This window comes from Cebus imitator, unplaced genomic scaffold, assembly GCF_001604975.1.
Source record: "Cebus imitator isolate Cc_AM_T3 unplaced genomic scaffold, Cebus_imitator-1.0 Scaffold41, whole genome shotgun sequence".
NCBI lineage: Eukaryota > Metazoa > Chordata > Mammalia > Primates > Cebidae > Cebus > Cebus imitator.
In genome coordinates, this window is record NW_016107356.1 from 6455661 (window position 1) to 6472619 (window position 16959).

General features: G+C 41.3%; 1 protein-coding gene across 1 annotated transcript in view; it reads left to right on the forward strand.

Moving 5' to 3' along the window:
* MORC3 (MORC family CW-type zinc finger 3) overlaps nt 1-16959 on the forward strand; it is a 51318-nt gene that overhangs the window by 30153 nt on the left and 4206 nt on the right. The window contains exons 10-16 of the mRNA XM_037737687.1: nt 3447-3551; nt 4928-5050; nt 5157-5231; nt 6344-6389; nt 8200-8360; nt 12769-13657; nt 16025-16182. Coding sequence (XP_037593615.1) covers nt 3447-3551; nt 4928-5050; nt 5157-5231; nt 6344-6389; nt 8200-8360; nt 12769-13657; nt 16025-16182 — 1557 coding nt within the window. The remainder of the gene's footprint in view (nt 1-3446; nt 3552-4927; nt 5051-5156; nt 5232-6343; nt 6390-8199; nt 8361-12768; nt 13658-16024; nt 16183-16959) is intronic.

A 16959-nucleotide genomic window follows, 5' to 3' on the forward strand; every position in this document is an offset into this window, starting at 1 on the left:
TTCAGGCAATTCTCCTGCCTCAGCCTCCTGAGTAGCTGGGATTACAGGCACGCACCACCATGCCCAGCTAATTTTTTGTAGTTTTAGTAGAGACGGGGTTTCACCATGTTGACCATGATGGTCTTGATCTCTTGACCTCGTGATCCACCCGCCTCGGCCTCCCAAAGTGCTGGGATTACAGGCTTGAGCCACCGCGCCCGGCCTTTTTTTTTAATTTTTTTAAATAAAGATGGAGCTTCACCACCTTGGCCAAGTTGGTCTCTAAATCCTGACCTCAGGTGATCCAGCCGCCTCGGCCTCCCAAAGTGCTAGGATTACAGGTGTTAGCTACCACTCCTGTCCCCATCTCTACTAAAAGTAGAAAAATTAAACAGGTGTGCTGGTGGGCACCTGCAATCCCAGCTACTCGGGAGGCAAAGGCAGGAGAATCACTTGAAACCACAAGGCAGAGGTTGCAGTGAGCCTAAATTGTACCATTGCACCCCAGACTGGGTGACAGAGTGAGACTTCGTCTCAAAACGAAACAAAACCCAAAACAAAGAAAATCATAAGGAAGAGAAAATATATTTACTGTTTAAGTGGAGGTGGTTCATATGTCTTCATCCTCGTAGTCTTCGTGTTGTATAGGCTGAGGAAGAAGAGGGATTGGTTTTGCCTTGGCAGGGGAAGAGGTGGCAAAGATGGAAGGAGAGGCAGACACACTCAGTTTAATTTTTATACATTGTAATTTCTATCTGACTTTTTTTATTTTTATTTTTTTGAGTCGAAGTCTTGCTCTGTCACCCAGACTGGAGTGCAGTGGTGTGATCTCAGCCCACTGCAACCTCCACCTCCCGCGTTCAAGAGATTCTCCTGCCTCAGCCTCCCGAGTAGCTGGGACTATAGGCGCCTGCCACCACGTTTGGCTAATTTTTTTGTTGTTGTTGTATTTTTAGTAGAGACGGGGTTTCATCATATTGGCCAGTTTGGTCTCGAACTCCTGACCTTGTGATCTGCCCAGTTTGGCTTCCCAAAGTGCTGGGATTACAGTCGTGAGCCACCATGCCCAGCATGTTTTTATTTTCCTAAAAATATCTCTGTGCAGTACCAATTCTTCCACTATCTGCTTCAGTTTCAGTGCATGTATCATAGAAGTGTCCATGTTGTAAGAAGTCAAAAGCAGTCTTGAATAATTGGAACCCTTCTGCGAGATTGTCTAATGTCAGTTTGTTGTCTGGCACTGCGGCTTCTGTCTTCTTCCTCACTAACACTGGTTCAGAAACACTTACCTCCATCAAGTCGACTTCAGTTGATTCCTCAGGTGTGGCCTCTGTCCACTCTTGAATTCCTGCAACATTCATGTCTTGAAACTCTTTGCCCCCTACCTTTTTTTTTCCTGTATATCCACAATCTCTTTGATGATTTCCTCATGCGGCTCTGTTGTAAATGCTGTGAAGTCATGCACGACAGGGGACACAGAAGGAATTTATAGTTTTGAGCTTGGTGTGTTTCACAGCTTTTTCTGTACTAATAATGGCCTCTTCAGTGGTATCATTATTCTTCTAGACTTTCATGATGTTTTTTCTGTGGGAATTCTTTTCCACAGTGTTAACCATCTTTTCCATGGACTACTGTGTGTAATGAGTCTTAAAGGTCTTATGACCGCCCTTATTTTCTAGAGGCTGAATTAAAGACATTGTGTTTCCGGACAAGTATACCATTTGGGTGGCTTTGGTGTTGAACTCATGGGATTATGGGTGGCCAGGGTACCTTGTCCAATATCAAAAGAACTGTAAAATGCAGTCCTGTACTGGCAAGTTAATTCCTGACTTCAGGAACAAAGATCAATGGAACCAGTCAGAAAAAGGGTTTCTCATGCAGGCCTTCTGTTTGTACAACCAAAAGACTGGCAGCTGGTGTTTGTCTTTTCTCTTCAAGGCTTGAGGGCTAACATCTTTGCAGATAATGGCAGTCCTGATCAGAAACCTGACGACATTTCCATGAAGCAGTAGGGTTAGCCTGTCCCTTCTTGGACTTAAATCCTGGTTTATGCTTCTCTTTTTTGCTGATAAATGTCCTTTGTGGCATTTTCCCCCAGAATAGAGTAGTTCTGTCTGCATTAAAAACCTGTTCAAACAGGCTGGGCATGGTGGCTCATCCCTGCGATCCCAGCACTTTGGGAGGCTGAGACAAAAGAATGGCTTGAGGCCAGGAGTTCGAGAGCAGCCTGGGCAAAAAAAAAAAAAAAAAAAAAAAAAAAAAAAGAATAAGACAACACCAAAAAAAAAAAAAAAAAAAAAAAAAAAGAGACCCTGTCTCCACAAAATTTACACAAAAAATCAGCCTGGTGCTGTGGTGAGTGCCTGTAGCCCTAGCTACTTGGAAGGCTCAACCTACATATCAAGCAATTGTACTTTTTATTGTATTATGACTTTGCTTCTTGAGAAAACAACCAGCATCACTAGTGGCAGTTCATGTGGGTCCTGTGGTGGTATTCAAGGTTTACAGTATTGCACTAAATGATACTTACTGCAATATAAAATTTCTCAGAGATGCTTACATGGAGATAATATGTCATAAGGCACTTTAAGCAAATAAAACACGTTAGCTCACCAAAAGCAATAGGAGGTGGCTATGAAATTATAGTAGTGTTGTATGTACTGTAATTAATTTTATGCAGTTATAATTTAAGACTGCATTTATGTTTACATTTCTCTTGACTGCAAATGAAACCACTTAACAGTCTGTATATGCTCATGTCTTGATAAATTTTAACTTTTTAAATAGCTTTGTATGTATTTTATGGGAGTAAATGATAGAATAGACTAGTATCTGTATTTTTTTTTTTTTTTTTTTGAGACAGAGTTTCACTCTTGTTGCCCATGCTGGTGTGCAGTTGTGTGATCTCGGCTTACTGCAACCTCTGCCTCCCGGGTTCAAGTGATTCTCCTGCCTCAGCCTCCCGAGTAGCTGGGATTACAGGCATGTGGCACCACGCCCAGCTAATTTTGTATTTTTAGTAGAGACAGGGTTTCTCCACCTTGGTCAGGCTAGTCTCGAACTCCCGACCTCAGGTGATCCACCTGCTTCGGCCTCCTAAAGTGCTGGGATTACAGGCATGAGCTACCACGCCTGGCCTGTATCTGTTTATTTTATGCCTGCATGACATACCTAATTCATTCTTAGTTTTTTGGGTATTTCTGGACAATGCAGTTCGTGTTTAAGTTTTTTTCAAATTATAACCCTCTAAAAATTTTTCTAATTTATTGAAAGAAAATCATATGTAAGAGCAGGTCTAACCCGTGTTGTTCGGGGTCACCTGTACCTTAAATGTTCTTTATTAACTATATATTTTGGAGTTTTTCTCTTCACAGTATCTATGTACTCATTACTAGATTATTTAGGATTTCTATTGTTATGGAAAAGAATCTTTTTTCTTGAACTGATTTTATGATTTACTTTTTAAGACTTACAATAACAGCACTGGGAGAAAAGCTGAATGATTACTGGAATGAAATGAAAGTGAAGAAAAATGCAGAATATCCTCTAAATTTGCCAGTTGAAGATATACAGTAAGTACATTTTTAAAAAATATCAACTCGGCTGGGCGTGGTGGCTCACGCCCGTAATCCTAGCACTTTGAGAGGCCAAGGAGGGCAGATCATGAGGTCAGGAGATGTAGAGCATCCTGACTAACATGGTGAAACCTCATCTCTAGTAAAAATAAAAAAAACTTAGCTGGATGTGATGGCACACACCTATAGTCCCAGCTACTCGGGAGGGTGAGGCAGCAGAATTGCTTGAACTCCCTGGAGGCGGAGGTTGCAGTGACCCAAGATCGTGCCATTTCACTCCAGCCTAGCAACAGAGTGAGACTCCGTCTCAAAACAAAAAAAATCAACTCACTTTGATATCAAGATGTGGTATTAGAGGATAGGTATTGTACAATGTTTCATAATCTTAGGACTGTAACTCATAGTAAGAAATAAGTTCTGCAACATGAATCAGCACTCTGCCAAATCCTTGAAGAGAATGTAAACATGTATACATGCACACAAAACAATATGTACCCATATGTGTGATGCGTATTGTTATTATTTCATTTTAAGATGCGATGAATGGATTACGTAATAGTTTGAAAAACACTGGTATAGTGTATCATTAGGATGATGGGGCTGAAACCCAACTTGTGTTCATATTCTCATTCTGCTTAAGTAGCCATGTGACATTGAACATATTACTCGGCCTCTTGTAAACCTCCATTTTCTTGTGTATAAAATGAGAACATTAAGAGCATTTGCTTCCTTGAGTTACATGAATTAAATAATATGCCTGGCAGGCACGTAGTAACACATCACATGATAACAGTCCTATAAATGAATGAACAATATCTGTGTGTTCTTTATACATTATTATGCATAATTTATATATTATACATAATTTATACATTATTACAAAGATAACCAAGATACATAATGAAAAACAAGAAAGATGCAGCTCACTGTATACACTTTCCATTGTACTTTTCAATTTTTTAATATTTATTTATAGTTTTTATATATTTATTTTATGTATTATACAGATGGGATCTCACTATGTTGCCCAGTCTGGTCACAAAGTACTGGGTTCAGGTGTTCCTCCCACCTGAAGTACTGGGATTATAGCCGTGAGCTACCATGCCCAGTTTGTATTTTTTAAATGTATTAATATACACATGCACTACCATGCCCAGTTATTTTTTGTAGAGATGGAGTTTCACCATGTTGTCCACCTGGTCTCTAACTCCTGGGATTATAGGCATGAGCCGTCGAACCCAAAGAGTATGTCATAGAATTTTTAGGAAAGGAATTAAATAATAGCATCTTGTGGTAGAAATGACACAGAACATCTAATGAAGTATTTAAAGTTCGTGTTTCTATGTTAATATTTTGTTCTTGTTTTGGGACAGGAAACGTCCTGATCAGACATGGGTTCAGTGTGATGCCTGTCTAAAGTGGCGGAAATTACCTGACGGAATAGATCAGCTTCCTGAAAAATGGTATTGCTCCAATAACCCTGACCCACAGTTCAGGTACCATAGAGTTGGTAGTACCCTTTTTGGAAAGACGGAAAGTACTGTTAACAGTGTATAAATAGACACTGGTGACGTGTTATTCCTATGTGATTTTCCTGACTAGAAATTGCGAGGTTCCAGAAGAACCTGAAGATGAGGATTTGGTACATCCCACTTATGAAAAAACCTACAAAAAGACGTGAGTGTTGTAGTGATGTATAGTGGGTAATAATGCCTAAAGCATGAACAGTGGTGCCTTGGCAACATTAGTTGATGCTTCTCTAAGGTAAACCTCGTGTAACTGTAAAAGTTTGTAATGTGGAGTGCGTAATATCGAGGGCTTTAGAAACAGAAACTTAACGCTGTGGATACCAGCTGTTTCTTTCCGTCATTCTCATTGCCGCCATATCTCCTGAGTAGCAGAGTCCCACCACTTGGGGAAGCTGAGACAGGTGGATCACTTGAGGTCAGGAGTTCGAGACCAACCTGGCCAACATGGTGGCACCCTGACTATATTAAAAATACAAAAATTAGCCTGGTGTGGTGGCACGCATCTGTAATCGCAGCTACTCAGGAGGCAGAGGTTGCAGTGAGCTGAGCACACCACTGCACTCCAGCCTGGGTGACACAGCGAGACTTCTGTTTAAAAAAAAAAAACAAACAAACAAAAAAAAGAAACCTAGCCGGGCACAGTGGCTCACACCTGTGATCCCAGCAGTTTGGGAGGCTGAGGCAGGTAGATCACGAGGTTAAGAGATAGGGACCATTCTGGCCAACGTGGTGAAATCCTGTCTCTACTAAAAATACAAAAATTAGCCAGGTGCGGTGGTGTACGCCTGTAATCCCAGCTACTCAGGAGGCTGAGGCAGAAAAATTGCTTGAACCCAGGAGGTGGAGATTGCAGGGAGCCAAGATTGTGCCACCGCACTCCAGCCTGGGCAACAAGGTGAGACTCCGTCTCACAAAAAAAAAAAAAAAAAAAAAATTAGAAAAGAAACCTATGTGATGTTCTAGTTCAAAAGACTGTGATTCTGGACTGAGTTAACTGGCCTTAATGGAGAAAAAAAGGCCAAAGGTCTGCAGTTCATACCTGTGAGGATGGAAAAATTCAGGCAGACATTATGGTGCTACTGAAATAAAAGGTAGAAATTATTTCCCGAAAGGCCTACTGCTGATTGTATTGAAATAGAAGCAGAGTTTAGAGTGCCTTAGTAATAACTGCATAGTTAAATGGCAGGTATGTCAGTGGGAAATGGGATTGAGAAATAACAATGAGGTAAATGTAAACATGTTTTCATCTTTATTTTAAAGCAACAAGGAAAAATTCAGGATCAGACAACCGGAAATGATCCCTCGGGTAATTAAGCCTTCCTTCCTTTTTTTTTTTTTCCTTTTCTTTTTTTTTAATAGAGCTGGGGGCCAGGTGTGGAGGTTCACACCTGTAATCTCAGCACTTTCGGAGGCCAAGGTGAGTGGATCACCTGAGGTCAGGAGTTTGAGACCAGCCTGGCCAACATGGTGAAACCCGTCTCTACTAAAAATACAAAATTAGCTGGATGTGGTGGCGCATGCCTGTAGTCCCAGCTACTTGGGAGGCTAAGACCAGATAATTGCTTGAACCTGGGAAGTGGAGTTGCAGTGAGAGAGATCAGTGCCACTGCACTGCAGCCTGGGTGACAGAGACTCTGTGTAGACCAGGCTGGTCTTGAACTCCTGCCCTCAAGTAATCCTCCCAAACTGCTATGATTACAGGCATGAGCTACCACAGCTGTCCAAGCTTTCCGTCTTATAGCTGTGTCTTATGTTGGATAGTGCTTAATCAATACTGACTGTTAAAGTTTACTATGTATCAAAGGGATTTGGTTTATTTGTCTTCTTCTCTTGTACTTTTCCTTGCCCACCTTTCCAACCCTAATTCAACATTGTTCAGACTGTTAGTTTTATTGTTTAGTTGGATATCTTCTGAGGAAAGGGAAACAAACTTTTAAAAGTAGTATTGTTAGATAAGCAGTTAAGGAAAACGTCCCAGGAACACCCAGGAAGCCATATTCTAGTGCTAACCTGGACAGAAGCTATAGTGTTTTTCTAAGTGTTGACTACTCTGCCTGACCTCTCTCTCCTGTCTTAATACTTACTATGTTAAAGAGCTTTGGTTGAGTATAGATGCTCCTGGGCTTACCATGGAGTTACCTCCTGGTAAGCCATTGGAAGTTTAAAATGTGGTTGGCCATGATTGGTGGCTCACGCCTGTGATCCCAGCACTTTGGGAGGCCGAAGCAAGTGGATCACTTGAGGCCAGGAGTTTGAGATCAGCCTTGGCAATATGGCAAAATCCTATCTCTACTAAAAATATAAAAAATACCTGGGCATGGTGGCAGGCCCTTGTTACCCAGCTACTCAGGAGACTGAGGCACAAGAATCGCTTAAACCAACAGGTGGAGGTTGCAGTGAGCCAAGATCTCACCGCTGCACTCCATCCTGGATGGTAGAGTGAGACTCTGCCTCAAAAAACAGACAGCACACAGAAGATATTATCAAAAATGTATTTAATACACTTAACCTGTTGAATATCATAGCTTTGCCTAGCCTACCTTAATTGTGCTCAGAACCCTTCTATTAGCCTACAGTTGGGTAGTCATCTAATAGTCAATTTTATCATGAGGTGTCAAGTATCTCAACTTTATTGAATACTGAAAGTGAAAAATAAAACCAAAGTGATTGCTTGAGCACTGCAAGTACAGTTGCTGCTGAATAGGTATTGCTGTCGCACCATCATAAAGTTGAAGCCGTTATAAATCAGAGGCCATCTGTATACGAGTAGGCGATGCTTGAGAAGTTTTGGTCTTAAGTCCAGTAGCAGAGAGGTCACCACATGTTAAATCTTTTTGGCTTTGTGGGCCACATAAAGTCTCTGTTGCATATTCTGTTCTGTTGCTTTGTTTCTTCATACCTTTTAAAAATACGAAACCATTCTTAGCCTACTTGCAGGCTGAATTTAGTTCGTTGGTTTAGTTTTTGATCATCCCTGGTGTATTACAAGGAATTTGCATGTTTACAATTGTTCTTGTGTCTTCTGGGATAAGGGGGAAAGGAAGATTATATCTTGTGTTTTGGGCATATCACACTAGAAATAGTTCCTTTAAGATCAGTATTTTTCCCTCCGACAGATTAATACTGAACTGTTGTTTCGGCCAACTGGTCTTTCAACTCCCAGCTTTTCTGCTAAGGAAAGTGTTCCAAGAAGAATTTCAGAAGGAGCAAATTCTTATGCAACAAGACTTCTAAATAATCATCAAGTTTCACCCCAGTCTGAACCTGAGAGCAACAGGTCAGTGGCTAACACTGGTTTTCCATTTGGGGAATATTAAACAGAGCCTTTAATTGACACTTTTTTTTTTCGAGACGGAGTCTCGCTCTGTTGCCCAGGCTGGAGTGCAGTGGTGCGATCTCAGCTCACCACAATCTCTGCCTCCTGGGTTTAAGCGATTCTCTTGCCTCAACCTCCCAAGTAGCTGGGACTACAGGCATGTGCCAAAAATGCCCGGCTAATTTTTGTATTTTCAGTAGAGACGGCGTTTCACTGTGTTGGCCAGGGTGCTCTTGAACTCCTGACCTCGTGCTCTCCTTGCCTTGGCCTCCCAAAGTGCTGGGATTAACAGGCTTGAGCCATTGTGCCCAGCCTTAATTGATACTTCTATGACAGTGATGCAATTCAGGATCATTGTAGTTTACATTGTGATTTGTAGGTTACATGAATGTGAAAATCTTAAGGACAAATTGTCTTGCTTTTATTGTCTACACTTAGGCTAAAACCCTACTTCCGCCACCTCTTAAATTATTTAAAAAATATTAATTGACCAGCCTGGCCAACATCGCGAAACCCCGTCTCCATTAAAAATACAAAGAAAATAACTGGGCGTGGTGGCAGGCGCCTATAACCCCAGCTACTTGGGAAGCTGAGGCAGGAGAATTGCTTAAAGCTGCGAGATGGAGGTTGCAGTGAGCCGAGATCATTGTGCCATTGCACTCCAGCCTGGGCGACAAGAGCAAAACTCCATCTCGAAAAAGAAAAAATACAGAGTTTAATTGTATTCATTGTAGAGTTTGATCACATTGTCACCTCTTTGAACTTCTATATAGTATGAAAATTCCTGCTTTTAAAATGATCAGTACTTAAAAAAATGTGAAGCAATTAATAGTATGACACTATAGTGACCTGGAAATTCTTTGCAAAAAAGCCCATGGCATGCTGTAGGCACCTACTTTTATTGGAGGAGTGAATGGAGAAGGAAGGGAGAGAGAAAGAGAAAGGATACATGAATGGTTAGCGATCTTGACTAGATTGATCAACGAAGGCTTTGTGATGAGGTGGTACTTAGGTTGCCTGGTTCCTGAAGTTCTGAAAATGGTAGTCTTGTAGATGGCCTCTTCCAAGTTAATAGAATGAACGAGAGTGGAGAAGAGTGAACATGATGTCTACAACTAGTGGATTAGACTGACTATACTGATGTTTGTTATTGAAAGAGGGGAATTTTTGATTAAATGACTTTGTTTTGTTTTGAGATGGTGTCTTGCTCTGTCACCCAAGCTATAGTGCAGTGGTATAATCTTAGTTCATTGCAACCTCTGCCTCCTGGGTTCAAGCAGTTCTCCTGCCTCAGCCCCCAAGCAGCTGGGACTACAAATGCATGCCACCACCCCAGCTAATTTTTGTATTTTAGTAGAGATAGTGTTTCACCATGTTGCCCAGGCTGGTCTCAAACTCCGGAGCTCAGGCAGTCTGCCTGCTTTGGCCTCCCAAAGTGCTGGGATTACAGGTGTGAGCCACTGTGCCCAGCCTATTAAACAGTTTTTAAAGCCATATTTATTCTCAAATTTATAAACCAAAGTTTATGGAAAGGGTGTATCTAAACTAAGTCTTAGGAAATACAAGCAGGAATTAGCTTGGTAAGAGAAATAATAGAGTAATTCTAAATTAAACGGGCAGAGTAAGAAGTAATTGATATAGCAGACCAGAGAAAGCTGAAACCTAAGGCTACTGGAGAATGGTAGAAACCTGACAAGAAGCAAGCCAGTTTACTCCACAAATCCCTAGAAAGTCTCCTAAGTTGGAAGCATCGGTGACTGCTGAAGGTGGAAGATAGATAGGGGCAAGAACCAGAGGCTCAGTTGGAAAATTAAGGTCGAGACTCTTCCCAACCTGCAATGTCTGGTGAGTGCTCTTTCTCTGCCTCTGTCAGAAGATAGGAAATTTATTTTATGGAGCAGTTTTTACTGAAGATGTAGATGAACCATTGGTTTATTTTATTTTTTTGTTTTTTGTTTGTTTGTTGGTTGGTTTTTTTTGAGACAAAGTCTTGCTCTGTTGCCCAGACTAGAGTACAGTGGCACGATCTCGGCTCACCACAAGCTCTGCCTCCCGGGTTCAAGGGATTCTCCTGCCTCAGCTTCCTGAGTAGCTGGGATTACAGGCACATGCCACCACACCCGGCTAATTATTTTTTTATTTTTAGTAGAGATGGGGTTTCACCCTGTTAGGCTGGTCTTGAACTCCTGACCTTGTGATCCGCCCGCCTTGGCCTCCCAAAGTGCTGGGATTACAGGTGGGATCCACCATACTGGGTGAGCCATTGTTTTGAAACAGAATGAGTAAGGGAAAGTTTGGACACTAAATGGTGAGAAATCTACCCTCCCTCACTTCCTCACTGGGCTCCAAGAGAAAAGCCCTAAATGCTGATGGCAGTTGGAGCACCCTTTGAATCACAAGCTCAGCCCTCATTGCTGCTAATCAGTTTCACTGTTAGGTATAAACAGATAGCCATGGATAGCCAGATGTGTGATCTCCCACATGGGACAGCAAACTGAAACAATGGGAATGGAAGAAAACATTGTGACACTTATTGGGGGGAAAGTGATGTAGACTTGAATAAATAAATCCCTTAGAACAAAAAGATAAACAGTTGGAAGATAGAGAAAAAGAAAATATAGTATCTGTACTAGAAAGCAACCATCTAAATAAGGGTGTTTTAGAATGGGAAGTTGGCACTGGTGTTAGTGGTATGGTGTGATAAGCATAGCCACCTTCCAGAATGGGAAATCATACCAGAAAAACTGCATTTCCACTAACTACAGAGCATAATGTCTGGAAAGAGAGCCACTCCAAGACATAGCATCATGACATATTTTAACACAAGGGAATAAAAGATTTTTTTCAGAAAGGAAAAAGCAGATTATGTACGTGCAAAAGATGAGGAATTTGAATGGTAGAAACACTTGAATGGTAGATGAAAATGGAAAGATGTTTTTAAATTTTTGAGAAAAGAATTTCCAACCTGGAAGTCTTTGTAACAGTTAAGCTAGCAATAGACTTGAGAGGGAAATAAAGATGTTTTAATCATTGTAGAACTTTACATTTGTCATGTTTTGTGTACCCTTCATTAAGATGCTGTTGCAGGCTGTGCTCCCTCAATACGGGACAGTCCAAAAAAAGAGGAAAATCCTTTCTGAGACCTAGGAGGTCTAACACAAGGCCCAACTAACAAACCAGTACAAATACTCCTCCAAGTGTGGAAAAAGGCAATCAAATGGTGATAAATAAATGTCAACTATGCACACGTTAACATACATGAACAGGAAATTATGCAAATGAAATTGGGGCAATTTTTAATTGAGATAAAATTGTTTAATATGAAAGGATAGGCCGGGCGCAGTGGCTCACGCCTATAATGCCAGCACTTTGGGAGGCTGAGGCGGGTAGATCACAAGGTCAAGAGATCGAGACCATATTGGCCAGCATGGTGAAACCCTGTCTCTACTAAAAATACAAAAAAATTAGCTGGGCATGGTGACACACGCTTGTAGTCCCAGCTACTGGGGAGGCTGAGGCAGGAGAATTGCTTGAACCCAGGAGGCAGAGGTTGCGGTGGGCAGAGGTTGCGGTGAGCCGAGATCGGGCCATTGGACTCCAGCCTGGGTAACGAGCGAAACTCCGTCTCAAAAAAAAAAGGATAAGAAATACTGATTTGCTTTATGGTTTACCTTTGATCACTGAGTACTGATCCAAATTATTATGGGCAAAATGGTGAAGCCATTCCCCGAGCTGAAGAATACAAAGAAGGGGCCGGGGTGGGTAGCATTCTGTTCTGGAAATGTATACATTGAAGTGCCTGGAGGTCATCAAATGCAGAGACTTGGGGGTATACAGATCTGGTACTTAAAAGAGATCTCAATAGTCCATTGTTCCTTCATTTGTAAAAAGAGGAAAGAGTCTCTACTTCGTTAAATCATTTGTGGTTGGTACTATACAATGCATCACTTTAAAAAATGAGCCTGGGTATTTCTCTGAATTTGAAAACTTACAGGCTGGGCTCAGTGGCTCACACCTTTAATCCCACCAATTTGGGAGGCTGAGGCAGGCAGATGGCTTGAGGTCAGGGAGTTTGAGACCAGCCCAGCCAACATGGGGAAACCCTGTCTCTACTAAAAATACAAAAATTAGCTGGATGTTTTGGCAGGTGCCTGTAATCCCAGCTACTTGGGAGGCTACTTGAACCTGGGAAGCAAAGGTTACAGTGAGCCGAGACTGTGCCACTGCACTCAAGCCTGGGCAAGAGTGAAACTCCGTCTCAAAAGTAAATAAATAAACGAACTGTTATAATTCCGGATTTATTAGAAGGATTACTTTAAGGTCATCTATATTGTCCATATTTTATAATCTTATATGTAATCTTTTTCAGCTTCAAACGGAGACTTTCTACTCGTTCCTCAATTTTGAATGCGAAGAATCGGAGATTGAGTAGTCAGTTTGAAAGTTCAGTTTATAAAGGTGATGACGATGATGAAGATGTCATCATTTTGGAAGAAAACAGTACCCCCAAACCTGCAGTAGATCATGATGTTGACATGAAATCAGAACAGAGTCACATTGAGCAAAGTGGTGTTCAGATCGAGCTTGTGGGTGACAGTGAACCTTGTGGCCAGACTGGTTCAACAAGCACCTCATCATCCCGGTGTGACCAGGGAAATACTGCAGCTACCCAGACTGAAGTACCAAGTTTAGTTGTTAAAAAGGAAGAAACTATTGAAGATGAGATAGATGTAAGAAATGATACAGTGATTCTGCCCTCCTGTGTAGAAGCTGAAGCAAAGATACACGAAACCCAGGACACCATCGATAAATCTGCAGATGATGCAGGCTGCCAATTACAAGAACTGAGAAACCAGCTACTACTTGTCACCCAGGAAAAAGAGAATTATAAAAGACAGTGTCATATGTTTACTGATCAAATCAAAGTGTTACAACAGAGGATACTAGAAATGAATGACAAATGTGTGAAGAAAGAAACGTGCCATCAGTCTACTGAAACTGATGCTGTATTTTTACTTGAAAGTATTAATGGCAAATCCGAAAGTCCAGACCATGTGGTATCTCAGTATCAGCAAGCTTTGGAAGAAATAGAAAGGCTGAAAAAACAATGTAGTGCTTTGCAGCATGTAAAGGCTGAATGCAGTCAGTGTTCCAATAGTGAGAGTAAAAGTGAAATGGATGAGATGGCCGTGCAGCTTGACGATGTGTTTAGACAACTGGACAAATGCAGTATTGAGAGGGACCAGTATAAAAATGAGGTGAGTTACATCATTCCACATGTAGTTGTGGAATCCAGGGCCATTTAAACCTTAAGAAGCTGCCAGTTGGCTGTGCGCGGTGGCTCACTCCTGTAATACCAGCACTTTGGGAGGCCAAGGCAGGTGGATTACTTGAGGTCAGGAGTTTGAGACCAGCCTGGCCGTTGTGGTGAAACCCTGTTTCTACTAAAAATACAAAAATTAGCTGGGTGTAGTGGTGGGCATCTATAGTCCCAGCCACTTGGGAGGCTGAGGCAGAAGACTTGCTTGAACTTGGGAGGTGGAGGCTGCAGTGAGCCGAGATCACACCACTGCACTCCTACCAGAGCGACAGAGCAAGACTGTCACCAAACAAACAAAAAGCTGCCAATCTTTGGAATACGGTCACTTAAAAATAATTCTGTTTTTGTCGAGTGTCTGTTATTCTACTGGTACTCAACTGAGGAGTGGGTCTCCTGGGGGCATATGGAAATGTATAGGGGCATTTTTGGATCTTTTAGTGTCTTGAGATGTTGAGATGTGCATTCCTGAAGAATGACGGGGGTAGCCAGGTATGGTAAATGTCCTGTTGAGAATGGTAAATGTCCTGTTGAGAATGCCAATATTAACATCACACTTTGAGATAGAGTCTCGCTCTGTCTCACCCAGGCTGGAGTGCTGTGGTGTGATCTCAGCTCACTGCAGTGTCTACTTCCTGAGTTCAAGCAATTCTCCTGCCTCAGCCTCCTGAGTAGGTGAGATTACAGCACATGCTACCATACCTGACTAATTCTTGTATTTTAAGTAGAGAGAGGGTTTCATCATGTTGGCCAGGCTGGTCTCGAACCCCTGACTCTCAAGTGCTCCACCCGCCTCAGCCTCTGAAAGTGTTGGGATTACAGGCATGAGCCACCATGCTTGGCCTTAGTTGCTTAGTTCTGACTATCAGAACTAAGTCATCTGGCTAAAGGGTACCTGGGAAGTACAGTCTTTATTCATGGGTTCTTTCACTGAGAAAGAAGGAGAAAAATGATAAATACCAGGAGACAAATGATAAACACCAGTGGCCTCCTCATGTGCCCCTGCTTCAAATCCAGGTAGCTCCTTTTAATCTGTTTTACACATTTTTGTGTGTGTGGCCGATTTTTCCACTAAAAAGAGATTGGGAACCATAGTTTGGTGCTGTGCTGTCTCTTCCTTGGGAATATTGCCGTTCATGCAAGCACTAATCTTGATGTCTTGGCTTAGGAGCTGAAAGACAAAGTGCAGATGCTCCTCAACTTATGATGCTGTTAGTCCTGAAAAACCTATGGTAGGTAGGAAATAGCATTAGGTCCAAAGTGTTTAATTACAGCTAACCTCCCAAAATCGTAGCCTATTCTGCCTTTAAAGTGCTTAGAACACTTGTATTAGCCTACATTTGGGCAAAATTATCTAACACACAAAGTCTGGTTTATCATAACATATTTGAGTATTTCATGTAATGTATTGAATCTGTGCTGAAAGTGAAAAACGGAATGGTTGTATTGGTATTGAAAGTTCAGTTTCCACAGAATGCATCTCACTTTTGCATCATCATAAAGCTGGAAAATCATAAAGTTGGAAAATCATAAAGTCAAACCATCATAAGTCAGGGACCACTTGTTTATAAAAACCATAAACTCACTATTGTAATTTAATTATAAGCTGATAAGCATGCAAAAATTGAAAGCCACTGTGACATTAACATAATTTAAGCATTAGTATCTTGGTCTTTGATTTTCTAGGTACTACTTATATATATATATATATATATATATATATATATATATATATATGTTTTTTTTGTTTTGTTTTGTTTCCTTTCCCCCGAGACGGGGTCTTTCTCTGTTGCCCAGGCTGAAATGCTGTGGCACAATCTCGGCTCACTGCAACCTCTGCCTCCTGGATTCAAGCAGTTCTTCTGCCTCAGCCTCCCGAGTAGCTGGGATTGCAGGCATGCACCACAATGCCCAGCTACTTCTTGTATTTTTAGTATGAATGCGGTTTCACCGTGTTGGCTAGGCTGGTTTGGAACTCCTGACCTCAGGATCCGCCTGCCTCGGCTTCCCAAAGCTTTGGGATTATACAGGCGTGAGCCACCGCACCCGGCCCACTTTTTTTTTTTTTTTTTTTTTTAATCATGTGGTAATATGTTGTGTTCTCTCAGTGTAAAAAGATGTGGAAGTGAAGCTGTAAACAAATGAAGCCTTATTTATAGAAAACTATTTGTTTTTCTTTGTGTATTTGTTTTTTGATAGTTGATAATTTTATCAAGCAGGTTCTCTATATTTCTTGGCTTAAAATTTTACTTTGCCATTAGTATATTTAAGTTTTACAGTTATCAAATTCATTTATATTTTTTGTTAGGTTGAATTACTGGAAATGGAAAAATCCCAAATGCGTTCACAGTGTGAAGAACTCAAAACTGAAGTTGAACAGTTAAAATCTACAAATCAACAAACAGCAACAGATGTTTCAACATCAAGTAACATTGAGGAGTCCGTAAATTATATGGATGGGGAAAGGTAATATTAAATGAGACATTTTTGTGGTTATGGTTAGGATACTAATTATTTAACTGCTAGCATCCATCAAATAGATACTGTTCTATCAAAAGAAATTATTGATTGTCTGCTGTGACCCTGGTGTTATGATAGATACAAAAGAAGTGACGCTTCATTATTCTTCCTTTCCGGTTCCTGACAGTTTCGGTTCTGTTTAAGTGGAATAGGAATTTAGAAGGAATAAAGCATTTGATTGGTCAGAGTGGTTTTGAATATTTTTTGGAGGAAAGTAAAAATGGGCAAGATATTGCAGAATGGTGGAATTTGGCCATGAGTAGAAGATACGAGACTGTTAAACTCACTCTTTCAACCTGATTGGTTTTTCTTTTACTGTCATACTTGGCACCATTTCTGTATGGCTTGCTGCCCTTATTTCACTATATGCACTCTATAATCTTAACTTTTAGGAAATAACAAAATTATTAAAAATTGTCGTAGTATAGCTGATATTAGGAAGAAGTCCTATTAAAACAAGTAGAGGCCAGGCATGGTGGCTCACGCCTGTAATCCCTGTACTTTGTTAGGCTGATGTGGGTGGATCACCTGAGGTCAGGAGTTTGAGACTAACCTGGCCAACATGATAAAACCCTGTCTGTACTAAAAATACAAAAAATTAGCCAGGCATGGTGGCGTGGACACCTATAATCCCAGCTACTCAGGAAACCTGAGGCAGGAGAATCACTTGAGCCTGGGAGGCGGAGGTTGCAGTGAACTGAGATCATACCACTGCACTACAGC